Consider the following 17,719-nt stretch of genomic DNA (forward strand, 5'->3'; position numbering starts at 1 on the left):
GTCGCCTCCTGGACCGGCAACGGCGCCACCGAGTTCACCACCGTCGCCGTCGTGGTCGCACTACTGTTATTACTACCGCCACGACTGGCATCGTCCACACTCGCGCTACTCGCCACCGGATCCTTGAGTTCATAGCCCTCCAGGCAGCGGGTCAGTTTTAACCGGATCGGCGTGACCTTCGCCGACCGGACGTTCCTGAGGGCGGTGGCGCCGGCGTTCGGCTCCGTCGGCTGCTTCTCGTCGAGGCCGCCCTCCACCGGATAGACCACCTCCTCCTTGGAAGGCTCCGGCGGCGGTGGGCCCACTCGACTGTCCTTGTTATCGGTCGATCCCTGCTGATTGGCGTTCTCGTCGCCGGCTGCGAGCAAGATCGCGGACACGTCGCTCGTCGCCGCGTCGACGCTCGCCGAGGCGGCGGCGGCGCTGCTGGAGGTCGAGTTGGCGCCCGGCTTGCCCAGCCGAATGATCAGCTTGGGCGCGTCGCCCTCCAAGATCTGCACCCTGGCCTCCTTCTTGCTGTACTGCCGCTTCTTCCGCTTGCCGTTCTTGTCGCGCTTGCTGCGCGCCTTCGTCTTCTCGTCGTTGTCGAAGCCGGCCATGATCATCTTGCGGAACTTCATACTCTCACGACGCAGCTCCTCCATGCTGGGCGCGGTGATGGGGATGCTGCTGAGCCGCTTCTTCGGCGGCCGGATCCTGCTGCAATCGTCCTGCGCGTTACCTACCTCTTGCCCGCCGATTATGCTGTTGCCGATCTTGATCTTCAGCTTCGGGTGCGCGCTGTTCGTCACCGCGGTCGCGGTCGGCCTGGCCTGCCGGCCCCTGCGCCGGTCGACCGTGCTGACCATGATGCTGCGTCTCCTCTCGGAGCCGGCCTCCTCCTCGGCGGTGACGTCGAGGAAGCCGCCGCCGGCGGTGGCGCCGACGGCGACGCTCGCGGCGTTGCCGGCGCTGCCACCGCCGCCGCGCTCTTTCCGCCGTTTCTTCTCCATGTTCGCGTCGACGACCGCCTTGTAGTCCTCCCGGGTCGGTATGCTGGTCATGGACGCGACCGCCTTGGGGATGGTGATGACCGTGCGCTGACCGTGGTTGATCGGCTGCATGTTGATGGGCGCGGAGGTGACGTTCTCGCGCGCCGGGTCGTCCATGTTCATGTCCTGCGAGCAGTACTGCCGCAGCAGCTCCTTCTTCCGCATGCGACGCAGGTTCGACGTGCCGGACGCGACGGCCGCGGTGTTGGCGGTCGGGGTGATGATGACCGGCGCCTGCTGCGCCAACGGCGGCACCGACGACGCCGGCACGTAGTTGGCGTCGAGGAACGGACCCTTGATCTTCACCTTCAGCTGGTTCCTCGAGTCCGTCAGAGAGACCTTGTTGGTGGTGTCGTTGAAGCTGGACGCGGCGGCCGGGTCGATGGCCGACGGGTCGGCGTAGCCCGGCTTCACGCAGCCGGCCTCCAGGCCGTCGCTCGCGACCAGCTGCTGCTTGCCGGTGCTCGCCTTCTTCAGCACGGAATGCAGCTCGCTCTCGAAGTCCTCCATGTCCTGGAGGTTCGGGTCGGCGGACACGCCCGCGGCGAACGAGCCCAGCAGGTGGTTGCCGTACGACTGGCCGTGCACAGACGAGCTCGGCTGGTCCACCGTCGAGTTATAGGTGCGCATATCCACCGGGCCCGGCAGCAGCGGCATCACCGTGTCGGCGAACGCCTGGCCCGCGCTCGTCTCGGACTTGCCGAGGCCGGCCGGGTCGTGCGTCGCCGGCGACGACAGCTTCTTGTCGTCCCCGTACTTCTTGTGCAGACCGCCGGGACTGGAGAGGTGGGACTGGTGGACGGCGTCGTTCGCCAAGCCGAGCGGCTCGACGCGCTTCTCGTTCACGTCGGTCGACTTCTTGCGCTCGCGCATCATCCGCAGGTCCGCGATGTTGGTCTCGTTCGCGGAGTCCTCGTCCGAGTCGAAGTCGTACACCGTGCCGACCAGCTTGTTCTGGATCGAATCGTCGTTGTGCAGCGCGTTCGCCACCATGGCCGGCATCGGCATCGCGCTCTGGCTGCCCCGGCCGCGTCTGCCCCGACCGCGACCGCGGCCTCGGTAGCTCGACTGTTGGCTGCCCTTGGCGCCCCGGCCCCGACCGCGAGCGCTCGGCACGCTCTTGCCGGTCTCTTGACGCGGCGACTTGCCCGGAGACTTGCCCTGCAACGACGTCACCCGGGCGGACGTCCTCGTCGGTTTGGCGGGCGACTTCTTGCCGCAAGGCGCGCTCTTGCTGTCCGTAAGTACTTCCGGTACGCTCTCCGCGGCCGCCGTCTCGCTCACCCGCGTCTCCGGGATGGCGTTGAGGAAGGACGCGGGCACGGTGGGCGAGTTCACCTGCTGCGGCAACGCCTCCGACGGCTGCAGCTGCGGTGGCACCGGTGTCGGCGGCTGTTGCACCGCCGGTTGCGGCAGCGGGGGCTGCGGGGGAGGCGTCGTCACCTTCGTCGGCGACACCATGGCTGCGGTGAGCGCCATGTTGTGCGACGACGAGGTGAAGGCCGCGGTGCACGGGGAAGCCTGCATGTTGAGCGACTCCTCGAGCGGCTTCGGCACGTGCGGCAGCAAGGACTGCGGCGTGGGGAAGGCCGCGCCGAAGGGCGGCGGGAACATGGCCGTGCCCGGCGACGGATAGGGCAAGGGTGCGTTGCAGGACTGCGGCGGGAAGAGAGAGACCGCGCCGGCGCCGTAGGAGCTCGTCTCCGAGTAGTGGTAAGGCGCCGCGTCCATCGTGCAGGGCGGGTACGGGATCGGCGGCACGCCCTTGTACGGCGGCATGGCCGCGTGCTCCTCCGCCGAGGAGGCCGACGTGATGGAGGACGAGGTGGAACGTCGCGACGGGAGCACCTGACTCTCCGCCCAACGCGTGTCCGGCCGGGCGCCGTTCAGCTCGTTGTAAGGCGAGCCGCCCTGCGTGTAGTCCTGCCTGATGTCCGGCGAGATCTCGTCCTTGTCCAGCACGCGGTCCATCTCGCTGCCCTGGTCGTCCTCGGAGTTCGGCAGGCCGATCAGGTGGCGGTTCACCATCTCCATCGGCGTCAGGCTGTCCTCCACGGACATCTGCGCCGGGATCACCTGCTGGTCCATCATCGCGAGCGACTGCACCCGCGACTGCTCGGCGTGCTGCTGCTGCTCCAGGTGCGACTGCACCCGCTCCATCGAGTGGGTCTGCTGCAGCTGCAGGTACTGCTCCTGCATGTTGATGTTGAGCTGCAGGTGGACCAGGTCGGGGTTCCCGGTGTCCGGCATCACCGCGCCGATGTCGTTCGGGAACTGCGGGTGGCCGGCGTACCGGTGGTTCTGGTTGTCCATCAGCGCCCCGAGATTGTAGTTCTCCGGCGGACAGGGTGGCAAGCTCGGCGGCACCCATCTCTCGTCCGCGTCCGCGTCCATCTCCAGCTTGGCGCGCTCCACCACCGTCACCTTCGCCGTCGTCTCGCGCTCCTCGTTCCCGTACATGTAGTGCTCGCTGTTGTTGCTCGAGTAGCAGGGCTTCCTCTTCTCCTCCATCGCCCCGTGGCTCTTGCACTTGACCAGCTCGTCGTCCTCGGGCTCCACCTGCATGGGCTCGTCGTTCTTCATCTCGAGGACCGCCGGAGGCGGCTGCTGCTCCACCGGCTGCTCCGGGACCTCCGCCTTCTCCGGGAGTATCAGCTGCTGCGGCTGCTCCAACACGGGCTTCTCCGGCTGCGCCTCCTCCTTCCTGGGCTCCTCCTCCGCCGGAACCGACTCCAACTCGAACTGACTAGAATTCGACTTCTTCGAGAGTTCCATGCGGAGCTTCTCCACCAGGTGCAGGGTCTCGCGCGCGCTGTCCTCCTTCGAGTCCTCCTTGAACCAGAGCTCGTTGTTGAAGGAGAAGGTGAGCGGCGCCGCGCGCTCCTCGTCGCGCGGTATGCTGATGCCGTCGTCGATCACCATGTCGTCCGTCAGCACGTCGTGGTCGAAGTCGAACAGCTCCGACACGCTCGGGTCCTTGCCGCCGTGGTGCTGCGGCGAGAAGATGGACCGATTCACGGACTTCCTCCTCTTCTGGCACTCCTTCTCGGGCACCACGTCGACCGTCAGCACCGGCGCTTTCTCCGGCGCCGACTTCGAGCAGACGTTGTTGTCGCCGGCCTCCTTGCCGACGTCCACCGGCCCTCCGACAGCCACCGTCTCGACGGCCTGCGCCTCGCCGACACTCTCCGGCTTCTGCTCGACCTTCTTCCTGCGCTCCGGCTTATCCGGCACGACCTCGACGATGTCCTTCTCCGACTCCTCCTCTTTCTCCACTTTCGTGGTGTTCAACACCTCCGCCTGCTCGCTCATGTGGTTCTTCACGTCGTCCTCGACCTTGAAGGTCTCCTTGGCAACGGGCTTCTCCGGCAGCACGTCCTTGTCGTTGTTCTCCTCGACAAAGGACGTTTTCTCCAGCTTCACCTCCTGCCCGGCGGCCGTTCGGTTGCGCGACAGCTTGTCGAGGTGCTCGCGCTTCTCGAGCAGCTTGTCCAGCCCCCTCGATGGCTTCTTCGGGGCGTCGCGTTCGGCCCGTCGCTGCTTCATCTCCTCCTCCAGAGTATTGATCGCGTTCCTGTGGCTCGTCTTCTTCGTCTTCTTGTCGTCCGCCTTGGCGACGCCGGCGGTGCTGTTCTCGCTCGTCTTCGTCGGCTCGGCCGTTGCTTCCGGCGCGTTCTTACCGCTAATGTCGTGCTTGCTCTCCTTCTCGGTCTCCCGGCTCGACCTCTCGCTCAGTTTCTTTTCCACCTTCTTGAGCGGCAGCGACTCCTTAACGACCTTCTCGTCCTTCGCGGCGGTCTCGCTTGATTTTCGTTTGCGAGTCTCCGACTTCGCTCGGGAGCCTGCGTCCTCCTTGCTTCGAGACGCAGACTGCTGGGTCTGTCTGACAGGCTGACCAGATTTTTTGGTAGACTTGGGCCCAGGTACACTTCGTAGCCCATCATTATCTCGAGACCCAGCGAGCACACCTTGGCCTGTTTGTTGATGTTGTTGTTGTTGTTGCTGTGATGATTGCACGGACTTTTTGGAATCTCTTTGATCTGCTTTCTTACCGAGTGATGGCTGCTGCTGCTGCGGGTGGTGATGGTGATGATGCTGCTGCTGTTGTTGCGACTCTTTAGGAACGATGGCTCGACCTGATTCTTCTCTCTCAGTAAGCGGCGGCTGAAACTCTGGTCCATGCCGCCCGTCGGAAGTTTTAAGCTTCTTATCGGGCAGCTTCTTGAGTTTCCGCCCCGCGAGAGACTTCTCGGCCTCGTTGTCGTCGTGCACGACTTTGTTCACTTGCCGTTTGTTCAGGGTCCTGTTGCTGCTCTTCACCTGATTGCCGGTGTCGCTCTCGGAGGAGGTGGTGGTGGTCGACGAGGAGGTCGGCTCCTTGTTGGCGCTCTTCTGCAACGGGCTCTTCGCCACGTCCGAGTCGCTGCTGCTCTCGGAGGAGCTGCTGCAGCTGCTGCTGCTGCTGCTCTCGCTGTTGCTCGTCAACGCGGAGGACGCACTCTTGCTGCTCTCGGCTGCCACCGGCTTCTTGTTACCTTTCCTCTCCTTCGTCGGCGGCTCATCCTTCCTCGGCAGCTCCTCTTTCTTCGGCGACTCCTCCTTCTTCGCGTCTTTCCTCTTGCCGCCGTCCGGCAGTTCCTTCTTCGTCCCTTTCACCTCCGCGGTCTCCAAGTCCGGTGGAGCAGTCTTGGTGCCCATGCCGCTCTTGATGTGCTCCGCGGCCTTCTTCGCGGCCTGCCGCTGCGGCACGTAAGCCAGGATCTCGGTGCCGTCACCGAAGTCCTTGTCGAAGTCGTAGACGTCGTTATTCTTCGTGTCCTTGGCCGGCTTGCTGTCGCGCTGCTTCTTGCTGGACGGTTTCTCCTTGGCCGACGAGGGCTTCGCCGGCTTGACCGGCTGCTCCTCCCCGGGCGACTTGACAAACTCCACGGGCTCGTTCACGGTGTTCTCCTTCTTGCCCTGGGCGCGCTGCATTATCTCCGACGCCTTCTTCGCCGCCTGCCGCTGCGGCACTATCAGGGCAGACGGTATGTACTCCTTCTTCTTCGAGCCCTTCGCGTTCTCCTTGCTCTTCGGCTCGTCCGCGTGGTGGTACTCTTGCCTGTCCTTGTTCGCGAAGTTCTTCTGGGAGGTGGCGTTCTTCGAGATCTCCGCTGCCGAGAACTCCTTCACCGCGGCCTTGGTGATGAGCACGGCCGAGTGCGAGGAGTGATGCTCCACCGAGTCCGAGTCGGTGTCCGAGTAGATGGCAGAGGCGACGGAGGGCCCGAGGCGAGAAGCGGCGTTCGTGCTCAACGGCAGGAACTCGTCGTCGCTCTCGCTCCCGGACGCGCTGCCGAGCTCCTTCTCCATGTGCTGCAAGGTGCGCGATCTGCTGTTGACGGTGTCCAGCTTGTCGCTCTCGCTGTTGTCCCGTAGTTTAGGCCGCGGCCTGTCCGGCGCGCTGGCCTTCTTCGATTTTCGCCGGGCGGGCGTTTTGCTCTTCGACGCGTCCGCCTCTTCCTCCGTGCTCGACTCGAGCTCGGCCTTCACGCCGGCCGGCTGCTTCGATTTGCTCGCGCACTTGCCGGCGGCCGTCTTCGTCGGCTTCGTCACCTCGGTCTCGCTGCTGCTGATCGACAGGTCGCTGCCGTACAGACTCTTTCTCCTCACGGAGCCGTTGAAGTACAGCTTCTTGTTGGACGCGCCGTTGAAGTCCAGCTGCACCTTCTTCTCGTCGCTCGACACCGGCGTCGGCGACTTGACGCCCGCGATCCGCGCGACGATCGTCTCGAAGTCGTGGGTGTGATCCTCGGAATCCGGGTGGGAGTAGAGGCGGTCGTATATAGACGGGCCGTGGTTCGCCTCGACGACCGCGGCGGCCGCCGCCGGCGGCAACGGCGGCCCCGCCAGCAGCAGGGCCTGCTTGTGGAAGGTCTGCTCGCGCAGTCGCAGGAAGGAGCGACAGAGTTTCTCGCGACGGCCCACCATGTAGCAGAGGTTGCGCACTCGCTCGAGGTCCTGGCGCAGCTGCACGAACGTGCGCATCTTCTCCATGTCCGCCGCTTGACCCTGGGCGCGCGCCCCCGCGCTCGATAGCTCCCCGCAACGAGGCGCTAACAGCGGCTTGTTATGGCCGGCCTGGAAAACGTCACGTTACACCGACGCTGCCACCGCTCGGCACAGAGCCGGGTCGCCACAGAGAACGGGATCCCCCGATTTCCCTGTATTTACCAGACATTGGAGAATCTTCCACGGACAACGCGCGATCTTAAGTTTTAACGTTTCAAAGCAGGGACTGCGGGAACGGTAGCTTGTATTGTTAGAAGCAATACAAGGAGTTCAGCGATACGATCCTAGATATAAATGCAGGACAAGGAAAAATAAATGTATATTGAGGAAAAAGAATGCAGCGACCACGGGGGAAAAAACGATTGAATAAAAACGCGGAATAAAATTGACCAATTACCTTCGATTATTCTCCTTGTGGCCAAGGAATAATCGACTTTAATTCGTCACTTTTATTATTGCTCAGGTTTTTCTATGCGCCACGCGCACTGATACGTGAGAAGTGATTCGCAAAGTGCGCCAGTTTGGAACACATTTGACTGTAAATGTTAGATATATTAAAAAAAAAATAATCATAAGACTTTAGAATAAGAACATTTAGAGGAATTACGAGCAACTCTTTTAAGGTAAAAGTATCAACGTTTGAACACGTACCAAACTGTGAATATTCTCGTTATTTTAGATCTATATTCTGAGGACTCGCATTGGTAAAAGTGCCTCTAAAAGTAGCTTAGAAACCATCTGATCGGCTGCTAAGGAGCCACGTTTAAGGCACTTTTATCGATAAAAGAAGGTTCAGAATACGGGCCTTAGTCTTTAAATACGAATGTTTAATCTTTAAATATACAATATTTGCATATATTCTATGTATATATACGAATGTCCAGAATTAGGTGCGTATCCAAGCATTGGTACCTTTACCTCATATTTTTCCCTGACTTTCTCAGGTTTTCCCTGTGCCAATTTAAACATCCATGATTTTTCTCTGACTTTTCCCGACTTTCCAGATCTGTGGCAACCCTGCGGGATGTGATAAAGAGCATACCGAGCGTTCAACGCGACAATTTCGCGAATCCGCGCGTTCTATCGACGACTTACCCTTCTTTTCAGCTTCCAGTAGTTATAAATGTACACAATGCTATCGGGATCTATATCCAATTGCTGAGAGGTAATGTCCTTTATACTAACATGCTTGTCAAATTCCGCCTCGATTTCCTGCAACCTGACGTGGAAACAATGCTGATTACGTTCGGCTCTTCGCGCAACGCACATCTTCAGAATGTAGCAAAGACTTAAATACGTGTAAAACAGAGGCCACGCACGAAGAGTGTATCGTCTAATGATGCAAGAGCAAATGTATCCGCTGGAGAAATACCGCCCTTTTGTTCAAATCGCGCTTCAATTAAGGGGATGCCATATCTGAAAACTTGGCCGGCAAAATATCGATTTCTCTCCACGAAGCTTACGTCGTATCGACTACACAGAATTATAAGTGTTCTTACGGTAAAGCATGCGTAAAAATTAATTGGAGCATTGCTCAATGTGACGAAAATGAAAAACAAAAATGAAAATTCCAAAATTGACATGTCAGTGAGCGTAAATATTTATCCGATACAGGATTATTTTTTCTGGAAAATTTCAAAGAATATTTTTATATTTTTCCAAATTTAACGACCTAGAAGGATGCGGAAAGTATGCAAAAACAATTAATACATTCTTCCGTTAACCCATTTACATCATGATTCTACTTAAGTTTCTGTATTCAGGCATCAGCGGTGTTCAATTGACCCGTATCACCGCGCGCGCCCTGCCGTATATCGGCAGTTTTATTATTTTCGTTAACTTCTACAGTACACTCGTTCTACAGTACACAGTTAACTTCTACAGTAAATGACTTCCGAATAGTTCGTAGAGTTTATCTAACATGGTATTTTTGAAAATGATCGATTTAAAAGAGAGTCGCGGCTCGCGGAATATTCCGCGCTCGGTGATAGGAGACGATCGTCACGCGCGGAATATTCCGCTTACGGATGCAAATGGGTTAAATACGGTTAAACGGAGTAACATATATTTTCATCGTTTTCATTCTTTTTATATCGCACATTTCCGCAAGATCCACACACGTACAAAAAACACAAAAAGAGCAGCGTGATTGTGTCGGTACTTATGTGACGTATTGAGGATCTACGTTATCGATACTTATCAAGTTCGTCATTGATTTTGGCATCCCCTTAAATGGCATCCCATTAAAATTGAGATAAAAGTGAAGATCAAATCTTTCGGCGAAGGTGTCACCACAAAGCGTCATCACAATCCTCGAGAGCGCGCGTCAAGTGAATCACATACTTAGCTGCGCGCGCTTGATTCTTCTCCTCGGAAGTCATGTCTTTTCGTTTGCGCCGTCTGGACTCGCCGTCTTCGGAATCCGAGCCACCCTTTCCACCGCCGCTTCCTACGCTACCACCAACGCCGACTTTGTCTTTTGTATTCGTTCTACTGTGCTTTTGACAATACGACTAAAAACAGAATTATTGGATTAACTCGTGGTCCCACTCGCGGCGAACGATAGCGTGTCGACGGATCTGAATACCCGCGCTGAAAAGGTTGCTCACCCTCAATTTCACGCCGTCGTCTGCCATCTCATCCTCGATGATCGCCTTCATCTCGAGCCCATACTTGAATGCGCACGTTACGTGGTACGCTGTCTTACATGTCTTTATACTGCACTGAATGCAGGCACCCACGCGTTCGCGGCATAAAACGCAAATTAGGGCCCACCGACTTTGCTGCAATTTTAATTTATGCGCTCGGTCAATTCGTCGCCGTGTCGAGAACAGTCGCGACAGCAACGTAATCCCGAATTAACTCAGACAACATCGAGAGAAACTTTTCAAATAATAAGCGATACTGAATAGATACTTTTCATATGTAGTAAATATTTCATTAACAAACGGTATATATAATCCAAATTCAGATATAACGTGATTTTTAATTAACAAACGGTATATATAATGCAAATTCAGATATAACGCAAAACGACGCAGCATACACGGAGAAAGATGAGTGTCGTGGGAGTATTATTTACCGGAATACTGGATATTTTCGTGATTGGCTCCATTCGCTCCACGCAACCAATGCTAACTTCGGGAATCCAGAGCGCACACGATACATGAGCCCATTTCTGACCACTTCGTGTACACTTCATTGCACCACCCTTATTAGGGCATAATACACAGTCGGGTCTTTGACTTAACGAACAAGTTCTACATAACCAAGAGCCATCAGGTATCGAGGTAATACCGTAACAAGCTTGATGTACACATATGTTGCAACAATCACAAAACACCATCTCATTGCCCTCCTCCGAATCCGGCTGTCATGAAAAGCTTTCGTTAGATATCGTCGAATCTTAAGTCAAAGTAGTAATTCGATATAACGCATGAAGGACGAACGATAATCCTACGTACTCTCCAAAGTGTGACATTGCGTGAGAACGAATGAATCACTCACCGATCTGCACACATCACAAATGACGTTTTCGTCGTACTCGATTCCAAGCCCCTCTTCGTTCTTCACAATCGTCTGTATCCTCTCCCAACATCGCACCTCCAACTCTTCCATGACACGTTCCAATTGCGACTCCGTAATTGGCAATTGTCCAGCCTTGATAGTTTTCACACAAAATGATATTAATTAGCTTGTAAGTTCTATATAGTTGCCTTTCATGTGCTTACAGGCAAGATTTCTCCGTGAAATTTTGAAAAATACAAATAAACGTACGATATTCTTTACTAAACAATAATTGATATAAAGAGAAACTATATATATATATATATAAGTGAAAAGATTGGGAATTCATTATTGGAAATTCAAATCTGTTAAATACATTTTGACACTAATCAGTTTTCTTGCATCTTGCCCCGATAAAATGTATCATTGATTCAGCATACTTTTAGCCAAATCGACTAAACGTCCAATTTTCAAGATAGAAATGCGTGTGTTCTACTACAGCCATCAAGTGTCATCATACCTGCGCTCGTTCGCCATTAAATATATCCAGCCAGGCAATGTCAGCATCGTCAAGGTCATAAGCACAGGCTTTCTCCGCTCTCGCTGGGGTGGTACTTAAATGATGGTCTTCCGAGTTAAAATAATCATCACGAGTTATTCTTATGAACTTTTTAGGCCTGAAACGCAATACCATATCGTGAGAGATCTTACACTTTAGCAGTTCCCGGCTAAGCCATGACGCACTACGTGAAGCATAATACACTCACAATTTGAATTCGGTGTGTAACTTTAAAGGAGACGTCTGCATAACAGTAACCATCGGTTCGGGAAGAGAATCCGGATTAACGGGTACTTGAACACCTCTTTCCCACTCCTGCTTCCACTGATCAGTTATAACCCAATACTCGTTCGGACTCAACGGTTCACTGTCCGGCAATTTCATAGCACTGATCAGGTCCTTGCGAAATAACTCTGCTGGTGCCTCAGCAGCCGATCGGTTGTATATGCTGGAGATCTTGATATCACTGACAGGTCGGGGGGTCCAGGATGCCCCCACTTGGCTGGATGACGCCATCGTTTCCTCCTCTTCTGAGGGCCCCATGGTTGCTGCCAGTGACGATGAACCTGTGGCAGCTGGGCCCAGTCTACACTTGCGCCTCTTAATAGCGCCCGGATAAGACGCCAGATCATTGTCGTTTCTGTGGACTCTCTTGCCTCGTTGTGCCATTCTACTATACCAAGTGAGCTAGTGGTACGTGGCACATGCAGGTGAGCTGTGTGCACCCTGAAATGTAACAATCGCGCACTTTGTGAACATCCTTTTCTCTGCGTGACATGAATTCTATAAACAGTGTTCCGAGAACAGAGAGAGATCAACTTACTACATAGTTATCCATATATTTATTATCTGGAAAGTAGATTTTCTTCAGAACTGAAACATAAAACAAAAGATCCGTTATAACCTTCTAAAAATCAGTGAGGAAATTGTGTGACGATATATATAATCTTACTTATGAGTCAACACAAAGTTCATTCAAGATAAAATTTAAGGTACCTGTGATAAAAATTGCTCGAGAAAGAGGGAAACATGCTTTAGGAGGTCACACCGCATCACAAACTAGCTCTTGTCATTAGTGTCTAACATGTACCGCTTGGAAACCACGTTGTTATTGTTTTATCACATGCACGCTTTAAGCATCAATCTTTTCTGAAGTTCATCAATTATACAGCGCGCCTTTAATGTGTCTTATTGATTGGCGTTACTCATAGAAGCAAATTCGGTGGATCCAAAACAACGTCAACCATTGGCTCAGTCACTGGTTAGACTCCTGCGTTCTCAATAAGAATCCCGATACAAAGTGGTTTGTGAAATTCCACCTGTACTTCCGTCACTGGCAGTGCTTTCTGTCGTAACGAAGGCGCGAAATCTCCCGTATCCGTAGAAAAATATGAGAAACATGACAAGAGCTACGTGTAGCAGCGGTGCGGTAACGAGGAGACACGCAGTGCCACTAACCACAAAACGCGAGGAGAGGCAACGCAAACGGCGGGTGCAAAACCTGAGGACAGGTCGCGGAAAAGGATAAAAAGGAGTTAGAGTTCGTCGGTAAGAAATGCACGTGAAGTGGCGCGAACGTCCGGACGATAGCCGCGGGCACAGGTGCACAAAGGGCGCATGGGTCAACAACACTCCGGCGATGCCGCCGAGCAGACATGTTCCGACGTAGGCGCGAGCACCACTGCGGATGGCGAGGTCGCCGTGTCACACGGGGGGGCCACCTCGGCGGGCCGTGCGAGCGAGCTCCTCGAGTACTCAAAGAGGTTATAAAAAAGGCAGCTAGTCTATCCGCGGGTGGATGCGCGTGTCGGCCGCAGTCCCGGCGGTGGGTCGCGGGGGCGACGGCCGCTCGGGACGTTAGCACGCGGGCCGTGCACCGCGAGACCGCCGGTGACGGCGGGATCGGGCCGGGTGAGCCTGTCGCGCGATCCGCCGCTGGCTCGTGCGAACGCTCGCCGTCGTCGTGCGTTTCATGTAAACATTGACGCGGAGGACAGGGCGCCCGCCGCGCGCGACCGCGCTGCGTACGACGGCGTAGGGCGCTAATCACACTCACTGCACGTGTCGACGGTCGAGCGGGCCGCGTACGGCGTACAATCTCATGGTAAACGTGAGTTCCCGTGTGGCACAAGGGCGCGCTTCGTAAATCCAACGCGAGAATGCTCACTCCATTACGCTGCTGCTGATGCTGTTGGTGCTGCTGCTGCTGCTGGTGATCCTGCTGCTGCTGCTGCTGGTGCTGCTGCTGCTGGCCGACAACATTGACAATACAGATGGCAGCAGCGTCGGGCGCACTCCACCACAAGTCTCCCCCGCACACACACACACTCGGGAAGACCATTAAATACCTTATTATTGATCTATTAGCCGGATATATTTCCGCGCGCGAGGCGGCACGTGATCGCGTGCGGGCGTGAAACCGGCCGCGGGGCCGCCGGCGGTCGCCGTGCGCGCTCCCGAGCCGCCGCGAACACGCCGACGGGCTGCTGCGAGCAAGTGCGTAACGGCCTCCTCTCTCTCTCTGTGTCACGGCAGCCTAACCAACATGTCCTCATTAGCGATTCCAGGCGGGCGGCCCAGGCCAGTCCGTTACTCACTCCGCCGGCGGTCCGCGCGCTACCCCGCGACGGGGCTACTTTCGACGGCCGGCCGCGATACGGCGAACGCTCGTGCTTGATCGCGGTACGCACCAAATCAATAATATATTTACATAAAAGTAGATACTGGCGTTTGGCGCCATCATGCCTGAAAAAATAACTGTGGAAGTACGGTGTCACGTGACCGACCCAGCGAGATCTCGCGATCTCGTCTCGGACGCGGGCCACGGAGCGCCGTAAGAGCGGAAGCTGACGTGCCGACGGTCGCCGACCCGCTCGAGGAAGGTTCCAACCTGTCGCCAATGGTCGCCAATAGCCGGCTCCGAGAGACTCCGCCAATGGAAGCGCAGACCCGTCGCTCGCCCGGTGAACCCTCCGTTTTGTTGACGTTGCGACCCCTTTTGGCCTTCGGCTCAGACGCTTCCGAATCGACGAATCGCATCTCTTCACTCTTCGTGCACCGTGACCCACAGCTGTGTTTGACAGTTTCGAAGCAGGCCGGCCAATGACAGAAGTCTCTGAATCCTCGGGTGGCTGATAAATTACTACCGTCCGTATTCTGATCGCTCTTTTATCGATAAAAGTGTCTTAAATCAGGTGGTTTCTAAGCGACTTTTCGAAGCATTTTTATTAACCAGTTAACTGTTTTTGACGAGTATACTCGTCATGAAGAAAGTACAAAATTTTAACCTTAAATTGCCGTACCTTAAATTGCCGCCAAAATTTTGTACTTTTTTCATGACGAGTATACTCGTCAAAAACAGTTAACTGGTTAATTAAAGAGAGTTCAGAATATGGAACTTATTGTGGATTTGGGGGTCGATGGTGTATTTCAAAACGAAAATTAAAAAAGCGAGTGAATTTACTAGAATACTTATATTAATTTCATTGATCAACATCTAGTGAATTTGCTCACCTTTTTTGTAATTCTTAGACTTAAAGTGGTATTCACAGTCGGATCTTATACATAAAGCGGCGTCTATAATGAAAATTTAAAACTTATAATTCAAGCTTTAAACCTTTAGCTTTAAAGCTTAAAGCTTAAAAGCTTAAACAAGTCTTAAGCTGCAAGAAATTGATCAACCACACTCTAATGTGAGGAGAATGATCAATCGTGATTGGTCAATTTTTTACCGCTTAAAGTTTGAAGTTTAAGTTATACGTTTTAAATTTTCATTGTAAATGCCATTTAAAACTGTTTTAAATTCATTTGCAGGTGTTGTACGGCTCATTTCATTGGCCATGAAATATCTGAAGATACTTAAGACGGTCTCTAAAATAATTCGACTATGAATACCGCTTTAAAATCTAACAATGGATACATTCAGAAAACACAATTCTATCTGTTGGGTCTTAAAAAAATATACCAATAGGGTGCAAAAGCTTATTTAAGCGCTCACTGAACTCTTGCGTTTAATTGGCATATTCTTTTAGTTTTGTAAATATACTCCAATCAGATGCCAGAATTCATTGAGCAGTGTAGTATTGGATACACCACTGACTGCGTTCAGAAAATATAACAGTTGTCCAATGGTTGAGAAATTCATCAACGTAATTGGCCTAAATTTTGGGATCTAGCAGTAAAAGCTAAAAATTTTTGATCGTATTGTTCCGTTGAACGCAGCCAATAACAGTAAGCGCTCATTCGATCGTTGTATTGAACGCAGCTTATAAATACTACCCTACGCATGCAATAAAAAAAAACAGAGAAATCTATTGGCAACTATAGGTCTGTTCGTTTCCGCTGCACCGCTGAACTAGTACAATAAGTTGAAGTGAGAAAACATATACTTGTCTCGCTTCAACTTATTGCACTAGTTCAGCGGTCCAGCGAAAACGAACAGACCTCTTATGTGTAGGTGAAACTTAATCTTTTATTTTTTGTGGAGCTGACGCTTAACCTTCTATTTTTTGATGGTGCGTATATTATGACGTATACGAAATTTTGTATTAAATAAATTAAATGAAAGAATATAGAAAAAGGAACGAGGGATAAAATTGTTGTGAATATATATAAATATTGTGATCTTCAGATTTTGGAAAAGAGACGAAAAACACGATAAAGTTTCAAACGAAAAAGTAAAAATGGAGCAGGTATGTAGAGATAGCATACGTGGGTTGATGATAAATTAATTATGCTTATAACAGGCGTCGCATTATATAACAATCATATTTAAAAGTTTTAAATTAAAAATCACAATGTAAAATACTAGGACATTGTCTACTCCACATTTTACAAAATAAGGTCTTATCTATATTGTATATTGATATCACCGCTACATATTAGTATCAATGATATCATGTGTTAATATTAAAATATATCAGTAATTGCATATAATAAATAAATTGTAGATTATTCTTCCGACACAAATATATTTTTATAAAGTTAGAACTTTTGAAAGTGACCAGTGTACTAATGCCTTATATGGTTTGAACATTTGATTACATTTGATTATATCATATTTCTTATATTATATGTTCACTTTCGCAGGACTTAAAATCTAAAATCGACCAAGCATGTAGAACTGCAGAGGAGTTCACAAAACTATATTATGAGAATCTAGACAAGCGGAGATACGTAAGTAACAATAATATTGTCAAACTTATTTCTTCTCTTGACTTAGTTGGTGTGTTATATCTTAATGATTGTGTATGATTTCAGTTACTCTCAAGAATGTACATGGATACCGCGAATCTGATATGGAATGGAAATGGAGTTGAAGGCAAGGATAACATACAAAAGTTCTGGACAGATCTGCCAACATCCGTGCACAACATTCTTACTCTTGACGCTCAGCCAATTACAGGTAAATGCTAATCTCTGCGCACCACACTCTTGCATTCTCAATTATAAAAATACCAGAGTAACGGGTAAAAGTATTCGAAAATATCAGATCTGTTACATTTTCTTTTTGTATCTTGATTTCCCACGGCTCAGATTTTGATGAAACTTTCTTGCCACATCTCAATTAAATTAATTACATTACAATATTTTGTCATTTAAAAATACCTGTGTGTATTAAGTTGACGTCCGCATTTTCACTTCACTACTTCATCTCTAACTTCTGGTAATATATGATATCTCCCGAAAGTTGGCTAAATTTATCCTGCTGTTTATAGTACTATAAGAAGCACTATAGATAGATTATTTGCATCGAAATATTATAGCGTAGTGCACTGTTAAATACAGGTTTAGAAGCGGCTACCCAGTTGACATTCCTAATCAAAGTTGGTGGACATGTCAAGTACGAGGAGAAAAACGCCAAGTCGTTTAATCAAACTTTCCTAATTACGGCTGTGGGTGACAAGTGGAAAATTGTAAGCGACTGTTTCCGAACGCAAGAAATAATGGGGAATACGAGCTGAGAATGAGCTAGCTACATGGACGTTGTGTAATATAACATAACTGCGATATATCGCAGTTACCTTGATACATGATACAACGGTAACTCTGTGAACTCAAGATTTTAGATATGTATTATAATATGTATTTATAATAAATACAAATTGTAAAAAGCCAAAGATAGTATACAATAGTGCAGTAGCAGTAAAGTACAATATTAACAGCACTGTTCCAGGACGATGCTATGCAGTTGCTCAAACCAAGAGAAACAACTTAGTTTGGTAATTATTTTTATTTTCATCTTTAATCTTATATCAATGTATAAAGCAATATTAAAATTTTGTATTAGTGAATCAGTACGTTGGTCTCGATTCTTTAGGAGAGTAATTTTACACGGAAAAAAATTAGAAATAAATACATGTATATATAAATAGACATAAGATTACTATAATACACATTATATAAAACACATTAAAATTTTTGTTTCTCTGTCAATAATACAATTTCTTCCAAGTAAATGTCTGACGACTAAAACTCACTCGTACAAACTATTACCGTTTCTGTTGAGCATGATTCTTTTGATAAAGAGAAGAGCATAAAGAAAGGGTGGGATCAATCAGTTTATCACAAG

At 51.3% G+C, this 17,719-nt stretch overlaps 2 protein-coding genes across 5 annotated transcripts in view; one reads left to right on the top strand and one right to left on the bottom strand.

The window, feature by feature from the left end:
- LOC106749305 (PHD finger protein rhinoceros) overlaps positions 1-13,996 on the bottom strand; it is a 14,664-nt gene extending 668 nt beyond the window's left edge. The window contains exons 1-10 of the mRNA XM_014628628.1: positions 13,316-13,996; positions 11,972-12,021; positions 11,357-11,874; positions 11,110-11,266; positions 10,590-10,742; positions 10,165-10,452; positions 9,692-9,865; positions 9,426-9,595; positions 8,178-8,301; positions 6-7,151 (exon numbers count right to left, since the gene is read on the bottom strand). Coding sequence (XP_014484114.1) covers positions 6-7,151; positions 8,178-8,301; positions 9,426-9,595; positions 9,692-9,865; positions 10,165-10,452; positions 10,590-10,742; positions 11,110-11,266; positions 11,357-11,817 — 8,673 coding nt within the window. The 5' untranslated portion in view covers positions 11,818-11,874; positions 11,972-12,021; positions 13,316-13,996. The remainder of the gene's footprint in view (positions 1-5; positions 7,152-8,177; positions 8,302-9,425; positions 9,596-9,691; positions 9,866-10,164; positions 10,453-10,589; positions 10,743-11,109; positions 11,267-11,356; positions 11,875-11,971; positions 12,022-13,315) is intronic.
- Positions 13,997-15,556: 1,560 nt separating this feature from the next.
- On the top strand, positions 15,557-17,536 carry LOC106749324 (NTF2-related export protein). 4 transcript variants are annotated; one of them, XR_001374847.1, is made up of 6 exons: positions 15,557-15,662; positions 15,779-15,839; positions 16,237-16,323; positions 16,408-16,552; positions 16,936-17,190; positions 17,313-17,536. XR_001374847.1 is itself a non-coding variant. In XM_014628659.1 (5 exons), the coding sequence occupies exons 2-5, from the start codon at positions 15,831-15,833 to the stop codon at positions 17,109-17,111; spliced, it is 417 nt and encodes a 138-aa protein (XP_014484145.1). In that variant the 5' UTR covers positions 15,557-15,662; positions 15,779-15,830; the 3' UTR covers positions 17,112-17,441. The 4 variants fall into 4 exon arrangements, 2 of the variants coding, with proteins under 2 accessions (XP_014484145.1, XP_014484146.1); XR_001374848.1 differs by having other exon boundaries at positions 17,324-17,536; XM_014628659.1 differs by having other exon boundaries at positions 16,936-17,441.
- Positions 17,537-17,719: the final 183 nt, after the last annotated feature.

This window comes from Dinoponera quadriceps, unplaced genomic scaffold (assembly GCF_001313825.1).
Source record: "Dinoponera quadriceps isolate SergipeBrazil2010 unplaced genomic scaffold, ASM131382v1 scaffold3579, whole genome shotgun sequence".
Taxonomy (NCBI): Eukaryota; Metazoa; Arthropoda; class Insecta; order Hymenoptera; family Formicidae; genus Dinoponera; species Dinoponera quadriceps.

What these genes read in the sequence shown, in the direction of transcription:
- LOC106749324 (XM_014628659.1), top strand. An exon ending in ATCTAGACAAGCGGAGATAC is followed by an intron (nt 16,324 to 16,407) that starts GTAAGTAACAAT and finishes GTATGATTTCAG; the next exon opens with TTACTCTCAAGAATGTACAT. An exon ending in TGACGCTCAGCCAATTACAG is followed by an intron (nt 16,553 to 16,935) that starts GTAAATGCTAAT and finishes TGTTAAATACAG; the next exon opens with GTTTAGAAGCGGCTACCCAG.